The sequence below is a fragment of the Pristiophorus japonicus genome, chromosome 8, assembly GCF_044704955.1.
Source record: "Pristiophorus japonicus isolate sPriJap1 chromosome 8, sPriJap1.hap1, whole genome shotgun sequence".
Lineage (NCBI taxonomy): Eukaryota > Metazoa > Chordata > Chondrichthyes > Pristiophoridae > Pristiophorus > Pristiophorus japonicus.
In genome coordinates this window covers 225,768,313-225,791,408 of record NC_091984.1, presented here as the reverse complement: position 1 = coordinate 225,791,408, position 23,096 = coordinate 225,768,313, and the positions used below count along the sequence as shown (strand labels likewise).

At 48.3% G+C, this 23,096-nt stretch overlaps 1 protein-coding gene across 7 annotated transcripts in view; it reads right to left on the bottom strand.

The window, feature by feature from the left end:
- The window catches only part of LOC139269044 (unconventional myosin-XVIIIb-like), a 452,517-nt gene that overhangs the window by 282,849 nt on the left and 146,572 nt on the right, over positions 1-23,096 (bottom strand). For all 7 annotated transcript variants that reach the window (XM_070888021.1, XM_070888023.1, XM_070888024.1 and 4 more), the window contains 4 exons: positions 18,123-18,290; positions 8,985-9,075; positions 5,655-5,847; positions 560-640 (listed from right to left, as the gene is read on the bottom strand). In XM_070888021.1, the coding sequence (XP_070744122.1) occupies positions 560-640; positions 5,655-5,847; positions 8,985-9,075; positions 18,123-18,290 (533 nt within the window). The remainder of the gene's footprint in view (positions 1-559; positions 641-5,654; positions 5,848-8,984; positions 9,076-18,122; positions 18,291-23,096) is intronic.

The following is a 23,096-nucleotide window of genomic DNA, read 5'->3' as shown; positions in this document are numbered from 1 at the left end:
CTAAAACACATGACCTGCTGATTATCGCATTGCTGTTTGTGGGAGCTTGCTGTGCGCAAATTGGCTGCTGCGTTTCCCATATTACAACAGTGACTACACGCCAAAAGTACTTCATTGGCTATAAAGTTTTTGGGGACCTCCAGTGGTTGTGAAAGGCGCTATAGAAATGCAAGTCTTTCTTTCTTTCTTGCTCATCTTCCCTTTATCAGTGATCTCTCCACCATCCCACTCAGTATTCGTCTGCTTGTTTTCCTGTGTGCTGGCCTTTCTTAAATGCTCGGAGGCATCTTTTTTTAAGGTGAGGACAGTTGTAAGGTGTTATAGTGCCGCAATTAGACTGGCTCTAATCAAATTGAAGGTAAAAAATATAGGCAGAATTGGCGGGCGTGAAGTTATCCATAATGGCTTGGCACCTCACAGCTATTGTATTGATTCCAGTCACAGAGATGGATCAGCCTGTCCTGCCCTCTAGGTGTCTCTAATCGCATCAGTACCAGAAATCACATACATTCTGGATTAACGTTTCCAGATCCCACTGCAAACTCTCTACGTTCTTTACCTGATTTGAAGTTTGATCAATGACGGACACCGTAGACGCTGGGGAGGTTTCGCTCACGTCAAATGCCACCTGAACTTTTTCCTGTTGAGTAACATTAAAACCATGAATCCATCCTGTTTGCAGTTTTACAAATATCTTAAATCATAAAATGTTCTAAACCAGACAGATTATTTTCCATAGCTGTACCCATTATTGTGTATAATTAAAAGTGGCACATCAAATTTTAAAAACCATAGGACAAAACAAATGAGACTTTTGAGTGGTTCAAATAACCAAGCCATGCACTTAAATATATAGACACATTGGGGAAGCTACCAACAGCCATATTGTTACTGTAATGTGTGTACATAAGGTCTGCCCACCACCAGGGGCACTACCGTCGGAGGTCCTAGGGTCACAGATATACTCGTGCTGGGCCCGGTATATAACCTGATCTTCACCTTTGTATCCTCACTTCTGGAAGCCATTAAAGATGGACCAGCTTACGCCTGGCCACTGGCTCACAGTATGGAGTTCATTGTATCATTTCATACACCACAGTTACCATTTTAAAAATTCATTCATTGGGATGTGGGCGTCGCTGCCAAGGCCAGCATCAATTGCACATCCCGAATTGGCCTACGAGGAAGTGGTGGAGAGCCTTACACAACTGAGTGGCTTCCTGGGCCATTTTCAGAGGGCAGTTAAGAGTCAACCACATAGCTGTGGGTCTGGAGTCACATATAGGCCAGACCGGGTAAGGACGGCAGATTTCCTTCCCTAAAGGACATTAGTGAACCAGATGGGTTTTTACAACTGGTCACCATTACTGATACTAACTTTTTTTTTTAAATAGCATAATAAATACATACAATATTCAAGATTTCTGAAAAGCCTTGTACATAATTTACCAATATAGCTAGCCATTACTTCTTACCATGCATTCATCAATTTTTGCCTCAATAAGCAGACACTTTCCCAGTCGCCTTGGCCCTGATTTCGGCTCTATCAACAACAACTTGCATTTATATAGCCATTCCCAAGATCCTATTCTGTTGCTTACCCTTCATTACCTCAGTAATTTTATGCCCCTCAGAAGTTGCTTTATGATCTCTCCCCTCCCCTCCCCTCCACCCCCCCACCTCTGCCACCACTCCCTATCTGTCAAGCCTCTCCACCCATATCACCTTTGCCATCAATTCACAATGTCAATGTCAGAGGTGCCAACTCAATCCATCTGCTGCACCAATCAGACTGTGAGTACATTGATCCAACTGATCAACAATGCCGTACGTGTGGCATCAACAGATAAAGTGCACTTCTCAATATTAACTTCAATTTACCATTCACCTGCCCAATTGTGAAACGGTTGTAGGTCACCACCTCCAAGTTCCCCTGACTTGGAAATACATCGACCGTTCCTTCATTGTTGCTGGATCAAAATCCTGGAACTCCCTCCCTAACAGCACTGTGGGAGTACCTCCACCACACGGTCTGCAGTGGTTCAAGAAGGCGGCTCACCACCACCTTCTCAAGGGCCATTAGAGATGGGCAATAAATGCCGGCCTTGCCAGCGACGCCCACATCCCGGAACAAATTTTAAAAACTGTGTAACTATTTGTACTGCATTTTATTTGACAGATATGCGTCTGTCAAGCTCCAACCCCACCACCGCCCCCCTCCCCCCCCCCCCGCCCCCCATCCCGTCACGTCCCTTAATCATTCCCTCCACGTGCTGCCGAGAAGCAGGAGCTGAGGGTCAGACTCTCTTCGCCCGCTCAGGCCTCGGCCCCAAACTCTCCTTCCCCCCCCGCCCTACCTACCCACCAACTCTCTTCGCCTGCTCTAACCCTGACCCATCTCGGGGGGCTGAGTGCGGCAGCTGGGGGGCCGAGAGGGGAGTGGAAGAGAGGGAGAGATAGAGAGAGACTGGGGGAGAGAGAGAAAGCGGGAGAGACTGGGGGGTGGGGGGAGAGACGTGGGTGGGGGGGGAGAGAGACGCGGGTGGGGGGGGGAGAGAGACGCGGGTGGGGAGGGAGAGAGACGCGTGAGGGGGGGGAGAGAGACGCGGGTGGGGGGGGAGAGAGACGCGGGTGGGGGGGAGAGAGAGACGCGGGTGGGGAGGGAGAGAGACGCGTGAGGGGGGGGAGAGAGACGCGGGTGGGGGGGAGAGAGAGACGCGGGTGGGGAGGGAGAGAGACGCGTGAGGGGGGGAGAGAGACGCAGGTGGGGGGGAGAGAGACGTGGGTGGGGGGGGGAGAGTGAAGCGGATGGGGGAAGCGAGAGAGACGCCGGTGGGGGGAGGGATAGAGACGCGGGTGGGGGAAGGGAGAGAGACGCGGGTGGGGGAAGGGAGAGAGACGCGTGTGGGGGGAGGGAGAGAGACACGGGTGGGGGGAGGGAGAGAGACCCTGGTGTGGGGGGTGGAGAGAGACGCGCGTGTCGGGGGGAGAGAGACGCGGGTGTGGGGAGGGGGAGAGAGACGCGGGTGGGGGGAGGGAGAGAGACCCGGGTGTGGGGGGAGGGAGAGAGACGCGGGTGGGGGAAGGGAGAGAGACCCGGGTGGGGTGAGGGAGAGAGACGCGGGTGTGGGGGGGGGGGGAGAGAAACGCGGGTGGGGGAAGGGAGAGAGACCCGGGTGGGGTGAGGGAGAGAGACGCGGGTGGGGGGGGGGGAGAGACACGGGTGGGTGAAGGGAGAGACGCGGGTTGGGGGGGGAGAGACGCGGGTGGGGGAAGGGAGAGAGACGCGGGTGGGGGAAGGGAGAGAGACGCGGGTGGGGGGAGCGAGAGAGACCCGGGTGGGGGGGGAGGAAGAGAGACCCGGGTGGGGGAAGGGAGAGAGACGCGGGTTGGGGGGGGGAGAGAGACGCGGGTGGGGGTAGGTAGAGAGACGCGGGTTGGGGGGGGGGGAAGAGACGCGGGTGGGGGGGGGGAGAGAGACGCGGGTGGGGGGGGAAGGGAGAGAGACCCGGGTGGGGGAAGGGAGAGAGACGCGGGTGGGGGAAGGGAGAGAGACGCGGGTTGGGGGGGGGAGAGAGACGCGGGTGGGGGGGGGGGAGAGAGACGCGGGTGGGGGGAGGGAGAGAGACGCGGGTGTGGGGGGAGAGAGAGACGCATGTGGGGGGAGGGAGAGAGACCCGGGTGGGGGAAGGGAGAGAGACGCGGGTGGGGGGAGGGAGAGAGACGCGGGTGGGGGGAGGGAGAGAGACGCGGGTGTGGGGGGAGAGCGACGCGGGTTGGGGGGGAGAGACGCCGGTGGGGGGAGGGAGAGAGATGCGGGTGGGGGGGGGAGCGACGCGGGTGTGGGGGGAGAGAGACGCGGGTGGGGGGAGGGAGAGAGACCCGGGTGGGGGGAGGGAGAGAGACGCGGGTGGGGGGGAGAGAGAGACCCGGTGGGAGGAGGAAGAGAGACGCGGGTGGGGGGGAGAGAGAGACCCGGTGGGAGGAGGAAGAGAGACGCGGGTGGGGGGGAAGAGAGATGCGGGTGGGGGGGGGAAGAGAGACGCGGGTGGGGGGGGAGGGAGACGCGGGTGGGGGGGGAGAGAGACGCGGGCGAGGGGGGGTGAGAGACAGGGTTGGGAGGGGGGAGGAGAGACAAAGGTGGAGGCAAGAGAGAAACGGGTGTGGGGGGAGTAGAGACAGAGGTGGGGGGGAGGAGAGACAGGGGTGGCGGGTGAGGAGATTTGGAGGGGAGAGAGGGATCTAAGGGAAGACGGATCACATTCTTCCAACCCCCTACAAGGGACATCGTTGGAGTGGATGATATCCAGAAGTCACGACACTGTCACTATTCACTTGGGGATGTGCTTGGACTGGGGTAAGGCATTTTGGCTGGGGGAGGCATACACTTGGACTGGGGTAAAGCTCTTCGGCTAGGGGAGGCATGCACTTGGACTGGGGTAAGGCACTTTGGCTGGCCCTTCCTGTCTTCTGGGGAGCTCTGTCCTCTGTCGCTTCAGGAAGGCAAAGTGGATTGAGTTACAATTTGTAAAGTCAGTGAGACCTTGGGATGGGCGGTTCCAGTTACACATTCCAGTGAAACTTCAGGGTGTGGCTTATCCTCCAAGGGGACCAATCACAGACAAAGGGTGGAGCACGGTGGCCATTTTTGCAGTACAAATAAGCACATCCATAAAAAAAAGGTCACAAGCTCACAAGACTAAGCATGTTAGCTCCTCCACCTACAACAACTTAGTTACCCACTGTTGTTAAATAATTCCCTAGTTTGTGCCTCCACCACCCTTCTGAAAGTCCATTCCGAATAGTGACCAACTTTGTGCAAAGACCACCTTCCTGGCACCAGTCCTAAATTTGCATTTCATCACTTTGATGGAAAGGACCACTGTGCATTTATATAACTCCTTTAATATAGAAAAATGTCCCAAAGTGCATGATAGACGTGTGAATTTGTAAATTCTAAAGCAGCTGAAACCTGTAATTGTAACCCTCTTCATTCCGTAACCAACTACAATAACAGATATTGGAATGTCAGACCACCACACCAAGCATCTGTCCAACAGCATTCTCCAGGCTTCATAGGAACACCAGGAACGGGAGGTGGCCATTCAGCCCCTCGAGTCTGTTTCGCCTTTCAATGAGATCATGAAAACCTGTAGGCTGCCAGTTTATTCCCATCATTTATCTTGAAATAGTGTTCATCAATTCGCAACGTCAACATCAGAGGTGTCAACTGAATCCATCTGCTACACCAATCAGACCAAGTACATTGATGCAACTGAGCAACAATGCTCTCGGTGTGACCTCAAACAGTCGAGTGCACTTCTCAATATTAACTACAATTTACCATTCACCTGCCCATATCATCCATATTTTGGATTCATATTGTTTAGATCTTAGATACCTGCACGCAGTCCTTCCTTTGGGATCAGAAATTCTCGGAAAATCCTACTATCCACCTCAACTTTCTGCGACTAGAAAACTCTCAACATGCAACTTACGTTTCCTGTATTTCGGGCAGTTAACAACAGCAAAAGTCCAAGCTTCAATGGCAATCCATAGAAATCGAGCCAGTTTGCCAAGATCCGAGGCTCCCAACAGACCTGACAAGGTTCACCTGAACAAATGAACAAAACATGTAACTCTAGTGCCGTCACCTCCTTGTATCTGTCCAGCTGAGACATAAAGGTCCGCTCGTGGAAAAGCATCTGCAGTCTCTCGTACACGTAGTTGTGACACAGCTCCTCAAAAGTGGCTGCTCTGTCTTTGTTTTCGTGGCGTGGATTCTGAAAGCCGGGTGTGTCCACCACCATGATGGACGTCAGGGACAACTGCTGGGAAGAAACTGACCTGAGGGACGTAAGCGCAGAAACGAGTGTCATTTCATGTATGGAAAGCTGCCCCTCTACGTGTTCAAGTGCCCTGTGGAGAGTTGAATTTCCAATTAGACTTTATAGCAAGGATCAGCGATGTCCAGATAGGAACAGGAGGAGGCCGTTCAGCCCCTTAAGCCTGTTCTGCCATTCAATGAGATCATGGCTAATCTGTATTTTAACTCCATCCGTCTGCCTTGGCTCCATATCCCTTAATACCCTTGGCTAGCAAAAATCTATCCCTCTCAGATTTATGGTTAACAATTGAGCTCGCGTTTACTGCTTTTTGTGGGAGAGAGTTCCACACTTCTACCACCCCTTGCGTGAAGAAGTGTTTCTGAACCTCTCTCCTGAATAGCCTGGCTCCGATTTTAAGATGGTCCTAGATTTACCTACATTCCCCTTTCATCCACCCTATCAATTCCTTTCAAAATCCTAAAAATCCCAATTAAGTCATCCCTTAACCTTCTATAGTCCAGGGACTACAAGCCCAGTTTCTGTAATCTTTCCTTATAATCTACCCCTTGAAGCTCTGGTGAATCAGCGTTGCACTCTGTCCGAGGCCAACTTCTTTAGGACATCGGCAAGGAGATCTGGTGTAGGAGTGACATTCTGCCATTAGCTGTCACTAGTTCATTTCATACTATGCTCAATCATATTTCCAAAGCTTGTAAATCATCATTATTGCAGCAGTTCTTTCTCTGTCAGGTTATTGGCAGTTTCACCACCTTCGTCTTTCAGTCACTCACACCAATATTACAGCAAGCAATCCGTCCATGTAATATTCAAAGGAGTTGAACTTTGCTCTCCTGCCAAAGATGTTGGAAAATTGCCACCATGTTTTTATTACACCTGTTTTAGTTAAGTTTCTCCCCTTTTAAGAATCTGTCCCATGCCTTGCTCTCGAGGTGATCTTATTAAAATGCGTAAGATTCTGAGGGGGCTTTACAAGGTGGATGCAGAGAGGATGTTTCCCCTCGTGGAGGAATCTAGAACTAGGGGGCATAGTTTCAGAATAAGGGGTCGCCCATTTAAAACAGAGATGAGGAGGAATTTCTTCTCTCAGAGGGTTGTAAATCTGTGGAATTCTCTGCCCCAGAGAGCTGTGGAAGCTGAGACATTGAATATATTTAAGGTGGAGATAGACAGATTTTTGAATGATAAGGGAGCCACTGAGTTATGGGGTGCAGGCAGGGATGTGGAGTTGAGGCCAAGATCAGATCAGCCATGATCTTATTGAATGGCGGAGTAGGCTCGAAGGGCCAAATAAGAACATAAGAACATAAGAAATAGGAGCAGGAGTAGGCCATACGGCCCCTCAAGCCTGCTCCGCCATTTAATACGATCATGGCTGATCTGATCATGGACTCAGGTCTACTTCCCTGCCCGCTCCCCATAACCCCTTATTCCCTTATCTCGGTCTTAAATTTATTCAATGTCCCAGCTTCCACAGCTCTCTGAGGCAGCGAATTCCACAGGTTTACAACCCTCTGAGAGAAGACATTTCTCCTCATCTCAGTTTTAAATGGGTGGCTCCTTATTCTAAGATCATGCCCTTTAGTCTCCCTTATTAGTGGAAACATCCTCTCTGCATCCATCTTGTCAAGCCCCCTCATAATCTTATACGTTTCATAAGAACACAAGAATTAGGAACAGGAGTAGGCCATCTAGCCCCTCGAGCCTTTCATTCTTCTGGATTCCAATGAGTAGAGGCCCGACCTTCTCAACCTTTCCTCATAAGTCAATCCCCTCATCTCCGGAATCAACCTCGTGAACTTTCTCTGAACTGCCTCTAATGGCCTACTCCTACTCCCATTTCTTATGGTCTTGTGTAGTCCCCATCTGAACCAAGTCTCCCCGGAGGATCCTGTTTCACCTGTGCTGATTCTCAACGTTGCGGGCAAACCTCCCCAGTCCCCTACGGGACATTGGGGCAGTGCAGTTAGCTGCCATATCGGGCAGGGCAAGTCGGGTCAGCAGAAATGATCCAAAATCTTCTCGGGTAAAGCAGGAGATTATAAAAGTGTATCCCCACAATCAGCGGTCAATGGCACTCTTGGCCTGGTCACTCAGAGGTGCAGAAAGTGTGGCTAAGGATCGCTTTCCATCTGATTGTGGTTCTCACCTTCTCTCAGCAGTTCTTAATCAACATCATCATAGGCGGTCCCTCGAACGAGGATGACTTGCTTCCACACGAGTTCACAGGTGTTTCAATGAAGGACCCGATATTCCAGTCCTAAACTCCAATTGAAGGGGTGGAAGATGCCTGTGCGTGGATTTTTTTTAACGTGCGGTGACCGTTGCACGCCAGCCACCCACACGGGCTCGACAGAGCTCGGCCTTTATCCAGAGGCAAGGATAAAGCAGGACGACTGGAGACCTGCTCTGCTGCACGGATCTAGTGCGCACACATATCGCAGTGTGGGCCGGCCCGTGCTGCCCCTGGGCCCTCGGCTCTTCTGGGCCCCGTACCCTCATTTGCCGCACCTCCGCCACGAGAGCTCTTAATACAGCTCAGCAGAACCTACTGCATAAGGGGTTGTGAGGCAAAATGTTAACCCCCTCCGCCACTAGTGCTGTCACCAGCCTTATTTAGTGGATTCATACCAATACACAAGAAAGACAAATGACGATTAAGTCGCTAAGCTTTATTAATGTGCCGTACTCTCAATTCATCACCTCAAGGTGGTCCCACCATCTCTGGCTGGACTGTAACCACTTATATTTCATCTTGTTTTTACACCGCCCAAAATACTGTCTCCAGATTAAACCAATGTTTGCAGCAACATAATCTATAATTTTACCCATGGTTCTTTTCACAGTTCAAGTAGTATAGGCCAAAGGTTAGTCGTGAGGTCTTCTGGAATGTCTCAAATATCTGATTAATTTACAAATCCAGACTTATTTTACATTCAGAAAGTTGGCAAGTAAATCCTTTGTCCACATCAAAGATGCCAAGATGATCTCCCCTGCCTCCACCCCTGGCTATATTAACCAGTTTATCAAAAAGGAGAACCTGCCATTGCGGACTTAATGTTCTTGGTCTACAAGCAAGTGTTCCCCCTCAGTCAGTGCAGTATGATTTACGGGACGCTAGTTTACCCAACTTTTTACCTGTTCATGAGCATGATGATAATGGCAAATAGTTCTTCATATAATCCTGCCGCCATTCCTTCCACACACTCCAAACCCGTCAAACGAGGACCTAAAGGCAGAAGTGGAAAACAGGTTGGATGTCTTACACTCACATGCCACAGTCAGCTACTTTCCTCCCCATCGGTGTGGGCGAGAGTCAAATCCAAATCACACACGAGAGGACCAACTGCACATGGTGTGCAGTCCCCCAACCCAGAAAAAAAAACAGAATGCCAGTCTGAACCATACTTGCAAAAAAAAATTCATTTGTTGTCATGACATGCTCTAACCTGCCCAGGTCTGCGCAGACATTCCCGACTCCACCTTTTCCCTCCCTGCTGGAGGGAGGTGTACACTACAATTTTTAGTGTCAAGAACGGCGAACTAAACAAGATTTCTTGCCACCGTACCCTCTGGTCAGAACAATGGAGGATATAACCGGGAAACCAGGAAACTAACATCTATTATGGGGAAGTTATTGGAATCTATAATTAGGGACAGAGTGACTGGGCACTTGTGAGAAATTTGAGCTGATTAGAGAGAGCCAATATGGATTTGTAAAGGGTAGGTCATGTCTAACGAACCTAATTGAATTTGTTGCAAAGGTAACTAAAATAGTACTCGGGAAATGTCTATGGATGTAGTTTATATGGACTTCCAGATAAGGTTTCACATAAGAGACTGTTAGTTAAAGTTAAAGCTCATGACATTGAAGGCAAATTATTGACCTGGTTAGGAGATTGGTTAGAAACATAGAAACATAGAAAATAGGTGCAGGAGTAGGCCATTCGGCCCTTCGAGCCTGCACCACCATTCAATAAGATCATGGCTGATCATTCTCTCAGTATCCCTTTCCTGCTTTCTCTCCATAACCCTTCATCCCCTTAGCCGTAAGGGCCATATCTAACTCCCTCTTGAATATATCCAATGAGCTGGCATCAACAACTCCCTGCGGCAGGGAATTCCACAGGTTAACAACTCTCTGAGTGAAGAAGTTTCTCCTCATCTCAGTCCTAAATGGCCTACCCCTTATCTTAAGACTGTGTCCTCTGGTTCTGGACTTCCCCAACATCGGGAACATTCTACCCGCATCTAACCTGTCCCGTCCCATCAGAATCTTATATGTTTCTATGAGAACCCCTCTCATCCTTCTAAACTCCAATGTATAAAGGCCCAGTTGATCCAGTCTCTCCTCCTGCCATCCCGGGAATCAGTCTGGTGAACCTTCGCTGCACTTCCTCAATAGCAAGAATATCCTTCCTCAGATTAGGAGACCAAAACTGAACACAATATTCCAGGTAAGGCCTCACCAAAGCACTGTACAACTGCAGTAAGACCTCCCTGCTCCTATACTCAAATTCCCTAGCTATGAAGGCCAACATACCATTTGCCTTCTTCACTGCCTGCTGTACCTGCATGCCAACTTTCAATGACTGATGAATCATGACACCCAGGTCTCGTTGCACCTCCCCTTTTCCTAATCTGCCGCCATTCAGATAATATTCTGTCTTCGCGTTTTTTGCCCCCAAATTTATCCACACATTTACCCACATTATACTGCATCTGCCGTGCGTTTGCCCACTTACCTAACCTGTCCAAGTCACGCTGCAGCCTCCTAGCATCCCCCTCACAGCTCACACCGCCACCCAGTTTAGTGTCATCTGCAAACTTGGAGATATTACAGTCGAAGACAGAGAGTGGGGATAATGGGTATGTACTCGAATTGGAAGGACGTGACTAGTGTCACAAGGATCTGTGCTGGGGCCTCAGCTATTCACTATATTTATTAATGACTTAAATAACACAGTAGAGAGCCATATATCACAGTTTGCCGAAGACACAAAGATTGGTGGTGTAGTAAGTAGTGTAGGCAGAAGCATAATATTACAAAGCTTGGTCTCCAGTCGTCTTGGTTAATCCTTGCCACCGGACCAAGACCTAGCTGTGTCAAGCCCGTGTGGTGGCTGGTATGCAACGGCCACCCCACGTTAAAAGAATCCACCCACAGGCATCTTCAGGATGTGTTTCGGAACCGGGAATATTAGGTCCCTGATTGAAACACCTGTGAACTCATCCCATTTTGCGTAGAAGCGGGTCATCCTTGATAGGAGGGACTGCCTAATACTAATACTATTACAAAGCGATATTGATAGATTAAGTGAATGGGCAGAGCTGTGGCAGATGGATTTCAATGCTGGTATGTGTGAGGTCATCCATTTTGGACTAAAAAAGGATAGATCCAAATATTACTTACATTGTGAAACGCTAGGATTCAGAGGCCCATGTACATAACTCACTATAATGTAGTACGAAGTCAGGTACAAAAAAAAAATCAAAAAGGCTAATGGAATATAAGCTTTTGTAACCAGAGGGCTAGAATATAAAGGGGAGGAAGTCTTGCTACAGCTGCACAAAGCCCTGGTGAGACCACACCTGGAGTACTGCGTGCAGTTTTGGTCTCCTTATTTAAGGAGGGATATACTTGCATTGGAGGCAGTTCACAGAAGGTTCACTCGGTTGATTCCTGAGATGAAGGGGTTTTCTAATGAAGAAAGGTTGAGCAGGTTGGGCCTATACTCATTGGAATTTAGAAGACTGAGAGGTGATCATATTGAAACGTATAAGATTCTAAGGGGGCTCGACAAAGTAGATGCAGAGAGGATGTTTCCCCTCGTGGGGGAATTTAGAACTAGGGGGCATAGTTTCAGAATAAGGGGTCGCCCATTTAAAAATGGGATGAGGAGGAATTCTTCTCTCGGAGGGTGGTTTTAACAGAGAAAGGAGAACTCTCTACTCTTCCTTGATGTCCAGCTCGGCCACCAGAACAGGCAGGAAAAATCCCTGACAAAACAAATATCTTCCCCACTACCGCACTGGGGTGTCAGCTTAAATTATATGCCCTGGTCCCATTAAAAAAAAATTATAATGATTATATCATTTTAGATTAATCCGCTTCTGCCTGATGCTCATTAATCATTTATATTTATGTGTATTTAAGATCAACTTTTCTTTCTGGCAATGAAAGCTGTTTATTCCATTTGACAGTAAATAACTATCTCTGCAATCTTTATTGTACAGAGTATTGTCATCTCCAAACAAGTGGAGAAGATTCAGATTGTGGAGAGGTGAAGCTCATCTTCTGGAATAGGATTTTCAATGTCAATAGGTTTGGCCCAGAACATTAAAATCAGGCTTCTTAGCTCTTGCATTTGCAAATGCCTGAAATACTCAGACCATTTCTTTCCTGGATCGCTAATAACAATTCTCTTAGTACCGGAAGAAAGAAGCCTGGTGGGTAATACCCATCACCCCTGTGCTCGCTGACCTACATTGGCTCCCGGTTAAGCAACGCCTCGATTTTAGAATTCTCATTCTAGTTCCAAATTCTTCCATAGTTTCGCCCCTCCATATCTCTGATCTCTTTCAGCCCCACAACCCCACCCCCGAGATGTCTGCGCTCCTCTAATTCTGCCCTCCTGAGCATCCCTGATTATAATCGCTCAACCATCGGTGGCCGTGCCTTCTGTTGCCTGGGCCCCAAGCTCTGGAACTCCTTGCCTAAACCTCTCCACCTCTCTACCTCTCTTTCCTCCTTCAAGACGCTGGTTAAAACCTATGTCTTTGACCAAGCATCTGCCCTAATTTCTCCTTATGCGGCTTGGTGTCAAATTTTTTATCACATAATACTCCCGCGAAGCACCTTGGGACGTTTCACTACGTTAAAGGCGCTATATAAATACAGGTTGTTGCTGTTATTAGGTCACTGGAATAAACAGCAACTCCGCAGAACAAGTCATCTTGAGGTTGGAAACTCAGCAGAATGGGGGATGGAGGAAGGGCAGCTAACCAAAGCTGAATCCCGCCACTCTGTACAATCTGTACAATCGCAAGTTGCCTCTGCCTGCACTACTTTTTTTTTTACATCCATATTTTCAAACCATGAGGGCACAGGGTCTAACGCCTCAACTCACACCTGACCAGAGTCACCACCCTCTAGTGCCACCCTGCCGAATGCACTGACCCCTTGCTGAAGGTACCCAGTCACTTATCCCTTGCTCAAGAGACCATTCCACGTGTTGAGCCTTGCGATGGATGCTCAGCACACTACTGGTGTGTGAGCCTAGACATTGTATCACCCAGCATACCCGCACTTTCAGTGGCTGTCAATCGGTGACGGTCAGAAGCAGATCTCTTGCTCAATTTCTCCCCCCACTCTCCAAATTCCAGGCACGCTGAGGTCAACCGTTGGGTGCCAACCCGAGACCCGACCGTTCAGCAAATACCAGGAACAAAGCTTGACATTCGACAAGGCTCAGCTACCCATCGTCTTAAATCAGCCAGGCCATCGAGGTGGAACCTCCAACCAATTTATCCAAATCAATTTGTGTTTCCTACTCCAGAAGATTTCACTCAGGAACATTTTTCAAGTGTACCCCAAGTCAGCACATACCAATGGTAGGGACTGATTGTAGTGGAGCCAACATTGGAGATGTGCTTTTCCGATATGCACAGGTCATGGGCAAGAATTTACCATTAATGTGTGTTCAGAAAATTGCCCCCTGAATACATTTGTCTTGATTTTACACACAGACTAAGAGCAGGATATCGGTTATACTTTAAGGAGCAATCGCCGCTTAGTTTTCAGCCGTCATGTGTTGGTCAACACGATGTGAAGATGTTACCCGGTAGTGCTGTGTTCACTAAGTTTATAAAAAGAGATTACAGATAGGGATGGCACAGAATGGAGATTCCCTCGGGGTCTGTGATACACAGTGGGGCCACTCTGCTCTCTCCCCGGGGTCTGTGATACACAGTGGGGCCACTCTGCTCTCTCCCCGGGGTCTGTGATACACAGTGGGGCCACTCTGCTCTCTCCCCGGGGTCTGTGATACACAGTGGGGCCACTCTGCTCTCTCCCCGGGGTCTGTGATACAGTCACAGGACTCTAAGCCATTCTTAAAAATGAAAAATGAAAATACATGCATTTCATGACCACCGGACGTCTCAAAGCACTTTACAGCCAATGAAGTACTTTTGAAATGTAGTCGCTGTGGTAATGTAGGAAACGCAGCAGCCAATATGCGCACAGCAAGCTCCCAAAAACAGCAAAAACTTTAAGAAGAGCAGGAGTCTGCAAAGGCCTGTGGTTAAGGACTAAACTGATATATATGGTCATGAGTTTGGCACAATAAATATTGAACCAATGGAAAGGATTCTGCTGCATTGAAATCAATCTTCTTTATACATCGAGCAGGGAAAAGGAGCCTCTGATAATAAGATAAGTGAGACAACTAAATGGCTCTTGGCTCTGTAACACCAGCCACTTGCAATGAGGCTGGGACATTCTCACCACAATATTGGCTTTTAACACAGTCGCTGCTCTCCTAAAGTAATTCATTGCTTAAAATCATAGATATTTTTCAATGACATGCTAAGGAGCAATACAAGAACATAAGAACATAAGACATAGGAGCAGGAGTAGGCCATGCAGCCCCTCGAGCCTGCTCCACCATTCAATAAGATCATGGCTGATCTGATCTTGGCCTCAACACTTCCCCGCCCACTCCCCATAACCCGCGATAGGGTATATAAATGCAAGCATTTCACTTGGTTTCTTTACTCCACTGCCCTCATATTGAAAATCAATGTTAGCGGTTCTGGCACGGGATGGAGAGAAACCACCCCCTCGAGGGAAAAGATAGATACGATTCATTTTGAACTCCCTGATCTATGTTGATTGTATTTCATCGGTGTGCTCATTAACTGCAGTACAACGTACTCATTTGCATACATCTCACAGCAGGCTCTGATCATTTGAAAGCACAGCTACAGGGGCATTCTGAGCATGTTAATACCCAACCAGCAAAACATAGCACTTTTTTTTAACGAGACTCATTAAAGTGAGCGATGACCCGAATGGATAATGCAACATTTCTTGGTTTATCAGACTTCCTACTTTATGCGATTTGCTGATTGCGTTTCTCCTGAATTCCCTATTGGATTTATCAATGACTATCTTATATTTACGGCCCCGAGTTCTGGTCTCGCTCGCAAGTGAAACATCTTCTCTAGGTCTACCCTATCAAACCCTCTCATAATCTTGAAGACCTCCATCAGGTCACTCCTCAGTCTCCTCTTTACTAGAGAAAGAAGTCCCAGCCCGTTCAATCTCTCCTGATAGATATAACGTCTTAGTTCTGGTATCATTCTCGTCAATCTGTATATCCAGTGCCCTTAATATTCTTTTTATAACATCTAGACCAGAGAACTCTAGAACAGTACTCCAAGTGTGGTCTAACCAAGGTCTTATAGAAGATTAACATAACTTCTCTGCTTTTCAATTCTATCGCTCTGGAAATCAACCGCACTGCTTTGTCTGCAATTTTTATGGCCTTATTAACCTGTGTTGCTACTTTTAATGATTTGTGTTTCTGTACCCCCAGATCCCTCCGTTCCGCTATCCCATTTAAAAACTTAGGGGGAGAAATTCCGTTGCATCCTGTTTAGGGGGGGGGGCGCGGTAACATCCGGGAGGCGGGACATTAGGCGCGAGGCGCGGACATTCCGCTCCGCTCGTAAACTTCAGGTTACCGCACCTCCCCCCCGAAAGGAAGTGGACCATAAAATAACGCACACTACTTCCTATCTGGGGCGCTGGCGGAGAGGATGGGTCGGGAGCAGGGCGCAGCGCTACGCACTGGGCCGCATGGCGCTGCCGTGTAGGAGGGGCTCTCCCCTCCATTAAAGGGAAGGGCCCAAGCTGCAAACTCTGTAGTGGGAAAACGGACCTCCCTGGATCACCGGGGAGCAGGGGTTGCCGTGCCAACAACCCGGCGCCCAAGCAGAGTGCCGGGCTGACCGATGGCGGCACGGACACCGCGTTCAAAGCGGCAATGGGGTGCAGCAAGCAAGCGGATGAATTTTTTTCTGCACGGACCACACCTCCCCTTTAATTTGCGCCCCGCAAGCCGCCAGCCGCCCGGTACACGTTCCCCTGAAGCTGTCGCTGGCATCGCCCGGCACGGGTTCAGGGGGCAATACCCAATTTGGGGTCCGGGGCGCTGCGCACGCTGATAACGTTGTCATCGCTGGCGCAGCAGAGCGGGGGCTACGGGTTACCGCCTCCGCTAAACTCCCGCGGAATTTAGCGGGAGTCGTTAGCGGCCCCCCCAGAAGGAAAGTCAGAAGGTTGTGGGTTCAAGTCCCACCCCAGGGGGGCGCTAACGAGGCGTAAACAACCAAAATTTCTCGACCTTATTTTCTAAGGAGCATGTGGCCTTCTTATTCTTCCTACTAAATTAACCACAATAAATGTCTTTCATCCCCATCCTTGAATGGCAGGCTGATTTGGACTTTCCACGCTTGTAGCAGCGGAGAGAGACACTATGATAGCTCCTCATTCCACCACTTCTCACTCGTTTTATCCTCCTGTAGAGGATGCGAAATTGCAGTCTTTTTCCTCCTCTTCAATTTTCTCTTTCCCCTTCTCTCCTGAAGACATTGTCACTCTTAAGTGAGGCCAGATTTCGTGGGCACTGGGGATCCGTCTGCGCTGTGACCAAATGACCATTATTCACGTATGAGCTTCGACAGAAATCGCCAGGCTGCGGAGGCCTTGCAACAACCGAGTCTGTTCTGTCCTCCTGACGCACTCACAGGTATCCGGCAAAGATCACTGTCTGGCCATCAAGAGCACTAGTCCTGGGTTCTTTTCTCTTCTCTAATCAGGGGCTACTATGACCAATTGTACGACCTTTTCTGCGGGAGGATGCTAAGCGCCTCGAGACTCATCGGCGAGTGCACGCGGAAGACAAGCGCAGGCTGCGGAAGGAATGTGCGTCAAACCTATCCCATCCTCAACGACTGTCTGTCCCACCTGTGGCAGGGAATGTGGCTCTCGCATTGGACTGTTCAGCCACCTAAGGACTCATGCCAAGAGTGGAAGCAAGTCTTCCTCGATCCCGAGGGACTGCCTATGATGATGATGTACTATCTTTTACTGCTACCTAGGCTGAGATCTGCTAATGCATCAGAGAAAAAGGTTCGAACCTAGGACCTTCCCAATCTGTATGGCTCAGAGATGCAGTGACTTTATCTCTGAATCGTCACGGAAACCAGCGCCACCGTTCAACGCCAAAGCTATTGCAATTAACGGGCACGGTGCGTTTCATCCCTGATCAGATCAGCCACGATCTCATTGAATGGCGGAGCAAGCTCGCGGGGCCTTCAGGCCTACTCCTGCCCCCAATTCTTATGTTCTTATGTTTCCACTCAGCAAGACTCGTTCCAAAGCAAAATACTGCGGATGCTGGAATCTGAAATAAAAACAGAAAGTGCTGGAAGCACTCAGCGGGTCGGGCAGCATCTGTGGAGAGAGAAACAGAGTTAAGGTTTCGGGTCTGTGACCCTTCGTCAGAACTGGGAAAAGTTTGAGATGTAACAGATTCTTAAGGAAGCGTGGGGGCAGGGAAAGGGGGACGGGAGGGAGGAACAAAAGGGAAAGTCTGTGATAGGGTGGAAGGCAGGAGAGATTAGAGAGGCAAAAGGGTTGATGGGCAAAAAGTAGATGGTAATGGCGCAAGTTAGGAAACGAAAGATGAGTCTAGATAGGGGTGTAAATGGTGGAATCGTCACCAGCTGCCTGGGGAAAGAGGAAAAATAGGTGGGGGGGGTGGGGGGCATTGTTAAAAAAAAGGTAGGAAAGGGAAAAAAAATATGGGCAGAGGTTATAGTCTGAAATTGTTGACCTCATTCAACTGAATGAAGACTCATTCAATGAGTTTCAGGCATTTCATAAGCATTCCATCCCGCCATTGGCTCAGAACAACCAGGATTGCTCAATGAAAGCAAATCAAAGGTTTAAATTCACTCCGAGTTGGAGTTCCAACTCATGGGGCACTGGATTCATCCTCCAGGGATCAACACAATAAGCTACTGAGCCAGTGGGCATAAGAGGTTGAAGTAAGGTAGCCCTGATAGTTCAACGACCCTTCGGTCATGCAGTCAGAAAGCAAACATTCAACTCCTATTTTATTTAAGGAAAAAATAGCCATTAAACCTAAGCAGGTCAAGCTGCTGTGAACGAGTTTTCCGACGAGATGGTCTTTGTCTCCGTACCTGTTGTGCTGTCTGCAGCGTCATTGGGACCAAACCTGTTTGTAGCCTGCTGGATGATCAGCCGCAGGTGATGTTTGAAGACTGCAGTCGAGAGTTCCTCGAGTTCACATCCGAGCGCGCTGGCTGCGTTCTGGGCCCACTCGAACTTCATAAATTGCTTCCTGCCAACTGAATGAACACGAAAAATAAATACAGATATCGCTTGGAAACTGGAACTCGTTGCCTGAGACTCGGTGGGAGAGACAGAAACCCTCATCGCACTTAAAAAGTACTTGGATATGCTTTTAAAGTAGGTCAGGCTGGATAGCGCTTTTTCAGCCATCATGATGGGTCAAATGGCCTCCTTCTGTGCCGTAAATTTCCACCGGCTAGAAATTCGGTAACGGCCCACTTTCAGGCGGCGATGGTGCCGGGACGCTATCTTTAGCGGGTGACCGCTTTGAGGAGCACCTCCGTTCAGTGCATAAGTGTGACCCTGAGCTTCCGGTCGCCTGTCACTTTAATTCCCCGCTCCATTCCCACTCTGACCTCTCCGTCCTCGGTCTCCTACACTGTTCCAATGAAGCTCAACGCAAGCTCAAGGATCAGCACCTCATCTTTCGTTTAGGCACTTTACAGCCTTCTGGACTCAACTTCGAGTTCAACAATTTTAGAGCATAACCTCTGCCCCTGTCTTTGGCTCCCTTCCCCCTGCCACCCCCCCTCAGAGTCTGCTTCTTTTTTTCTCCTTGTCTCTGAAGGCAGTTGGTCATTATCCCGCCATTCACACCCTATCTCAACTAATGTTTTTCTAACTCCTGGCATTACATAGAAACATAGAAAATAGGTGCACAAGTAGGCCATTCGGCCCTTCGAGCCTGCACCACCATTCAATAAGATCATGGTTGATCATTCACCTCAGTACCCCTTTCCTGGTTTCTCTCCATACCCCTTGATCCTTTTAGCCATAAGGGCCATATCTAACTCCCTCTTGAATATATCTAACGAACTGGCATCAACAACTCTCTGCAGTAGAGAATTCCACAGGTTCACAACTCTCTGAGTGAAGAAGTTTCTCCTCATCTCGGTCCTAAATGGCTTACCCCTTATCCTTAGACTGTGACCCCTGGTTCTGGACTTCCCCAACATTGGGAACATTCATCCTGCATCTAACCTGTCTAGTCCCGTCAGAATTTTATATGTTTCTATGAGATCCCCTCTCATTCTTCCAAACTCCAGTGAATACAGGCCCAGTCGATCCAGTCTCTCCTCATATGTCAGTGCTGCCATCCCGGGAATCAATCTGGTGAACCTTCGCTGCACTCCCTCAATAGCAAGAATATCCTTCCTCAGATTAGGAGACCAAAACTGACCACAATATTCCAGGTGAGGCCTCACCAAGGCCATGTACAACTGCAGTAAGACCTCCCTGCTCCGATACTCAAATCCCCTAGCTATGAAGGCCAACATGCCATTTGCCTTCTTCACCGCCTGCTGTACCTGCATGCCAACTTTCAATGACTGATGTACCATGACACCCAGGTCTTGTTGCATCTCCCCTTTTCCTAATCTGCCGCCATTCAGATAATATTCTGCCTTCACGTTTTTGCCACCAAAGTGGATAACTTCACATTTAGTCACATTATATTGCATCTGCCATGCATTTGCCCACTCAGCTAACCTGTCCAAGTCACCCTGCAGCCTCTTAGCACCCTCCTCACAGCTCACACTGCCACCCAGCTTAGTGTCATCTGCAAACTTGGAGATATTACACTCAATTCCTTCATCTAAATCATTGATGTATATTGTAAATAGCTGGGGTCCCAGCACTGAGCCCTGCGGCACCCCACTAGTCACTGCCTGCCATTCTGAAAAGGACCTGTTTATCCCGACTCTCTGCCTCCTGTCTGCCAACCAGTTCTCTATCCATGTCAATACCATGTGCTTTAATTTTGCACAACAATCTCTTGTGTGGGATCATGTCGAAAGCTTTTTGAAAGTCTAAATGCACCACATCCACTGGTTCTCCCTTGTCCACTCCTCAAAAATTCTAGAAGATTTGTCAAGCACGATTTCCCTTTCATAAATCCATGCTGACTTGGACCGATCCTGTCACTGCTTTCCAAATGCACTGCTATTTCATCTTTAATAATTGATTCCAATATTTTCTCCACTACTGATGTCAGGCTAACCGGTCTATAATTCCTCGTTTTCTCTCTCCATCCTTTTTAAAAAAATGGTGTTACATTAGCTACCCTGCAGTCTAAAAGAACTGATCCAGAGTTGATAAACTGTTGGAAAATGATCACCAAATGCATCCACTATTTCTAGGGCCACTTACTCAATACTCTGGGATGCAGACCATCAGGCCCTGGGGATTTATTGGCCTTCAATCCCATCAATTTCCCTAACACAATTTCCTGACTGATAAGGATTTCCTTCAGTTCCTCCTTCTCACTAGATCCTCCGTCCCCTTGTATTTCCGGAAGGTTATTCGTGTCTTCCTTCATGAAGACAGAACCAAAGTATTTGTTCAATTAGTCTGCCATTTCTCTGTTCCCCATTATAAATTCACCTGATTCAGACTGCAAGGAACCTACATTTGTCTTCACTAATCTCTTCCTCTTCACATATCTAAAAGAAGCTTTTGCAGTCAGTTTTTATGTTTTTAGCAAGCTTTCTCTCATACTCTATTTTCTCCCTCCTAATTAAACACTTTGTCCTCCTCTGCTGGATTCTAAATTTCTCCCAGTCCTCAGATTTGCTGCTTTTTCTGGCCAATTTATATGCCTCTTCCTTGGATTTAACACTATCCCTAATTTCTCTTGTTAGCCACAGTTGAGTCACCTTCCCCGTTTTATTTTTACTCCAGACAGGGATGTACAATTGTTGCAGTTCATCCATGTGATATTTAAATGTCTGCCATTGCCTATCCACCGTCAACCCTTTAAATATCATTCGCCAGCCTATTCTAGCAAATTACCATTTGAATTTGGCCCATCATCCCTTTTGTCTCTCTAATCTCGCCTGCCTTCCACCCTATCACAGACCTTCCCTTTTGTTCTTTCTTCCCCTCCCCCGTTCAGTGCTTGTTAAGAATCTGTTCTTTTCAAACATTCGCCAGTTCTGACGGAGAGCCAACGACCCAAAACATTAACTCTGCTTCCTCTCCACAGATGGTGCCCGACCTGCTGAGATTTACAGCATTTTTGGTTTTTATTCCAGATTCCAGCATCCGCAGTATTTTGCTTTTGTTTTGTCAAAGTGCGATATTCAGTTGTATCGCCCTGGTTTTCGGAGTTGCACCCGTAATAGCTACCATGAAACTACCGGACTGTCGTTAAAAATGCATCTGGTTCACTAATGTCCTTTAGGGAAGGAAATCTGCCGCCCTTACCCGGTCTGGCCTACACGTGACTCCAGACCCACAGCAATGTAGTGGACTCTTAACTGCCCTCTGGACCAAACAACTGCAAAAAGAACAGTGGTTCTTCTCAAGGGCAATTGCGGATGGGCAATAAACGCTGGCCTTGCCAATGACCCCCACATCCCAGGAACGGGGGAAAAAAAGAGAGTGAAGTGGTGAGGGAAGCGTCCCACACTCCTCTTCGGGCGCTATGGAGCGATTGCGCAGGGGGCCTACTCAATTTTTGGCTGCTAGGAAGCCAGCATTCTCTAGGGAGCTAATGGGTGATGATAACCAACCCTATGTTTCTATGATTTAGTATCATGAAATAATGCAATCAATCAGTACAATGCAAATTCACATCTAAAGTAATCAATTCTGCTACATTTAATTAACTGGGCCATTAAACAAGGAGCTTGGTTTGGGTTTGGATAAAGTCAGCGTTTCTTTTTTTTTTTGAAATGGGCATTTTTATCACACTAGTAGAAACATAGAAAATAGGTGCAGGAGTAGGCCATTCAAGACTGCACCACCATTCAATAAGATCATGGCTGATCATTCTCTCAGTATCCCTTTCCTGCTTTCTCTCCATACCCCTTGATCCCTTTAGCCATAAGGGCCATATCTAACTCCCTCTTGAATATATCCAATGAACTGGTATCAACAACTCTCTGCGGCAGGGAATTCCACAGGTTACAACTCTCTGAGTGAAGAAGTTTCTCCTCATCTCAGTCCTAAATGGCCTACCCCTTATCCTAAGACTATGTCCCCTGGTTCTGGACTTCCCCAACATCGGGAACAGTCTTCCCGCATCTAACCTGTCCAGTCCCGTCAGAATCTTGTATGTTTCTATGAGATTCCTTCTCATCCTTCTAAACTCCAGTGAATAGAGGCCCAGTTAATCCAATCTCTGACAGTCCAGCCATCCCTCAATAGCAAGAACATCCTTCCTCAGATTAGGAGACCAAAACTGAACACAATATTCCAAGTGAGGTTTCACTAAGGCCCTGTACAACTGCAGTAAGACCTCCCTGCTCCTATACTCAAATCCCCTAGCTATGAAGGCCAACATACCGTTTGCCTTCTTCACCGCCTGCTGTACCTGCATGCCAACCTTCAATGACTGATGAACCATGACACCCAGGTCTCGTTGCACCTTCCCTTTTCCTAATCTTCTTCCATTCAGATAATATTCTGCCTTCGTGTTTTTGTCCCCAAAATGGATAACCTCACATTTACATAAGAAATAGGAGCAGGAGTAGGCCATATGGCCCCTTATGTTTCTACAAGCACCAAGAAATTCTTCAACCTCTGGTGGAGTGGCATGGATTAATAAAGCCAGTTAGGAAAGGAGTGTTCCATCAGATTGATGACAAGTGGTCAAAGGACAAGTGGTCATGGAAGAGCGTCAAAAAAGGACCAGGTTGTAAAGTAACTGGAATGAACGAGCAGTAGTATGTTTCCGGGACACTCTGCTGAAGGATCCCGACTATGAAATCGCTTAATATTAGAGTAGAAGATCAAGACCTCCTCCTCGTGTCTTGGCCAACAGTCGTCTCTCAGAACAATTCTGATCAGACGGTCATTAG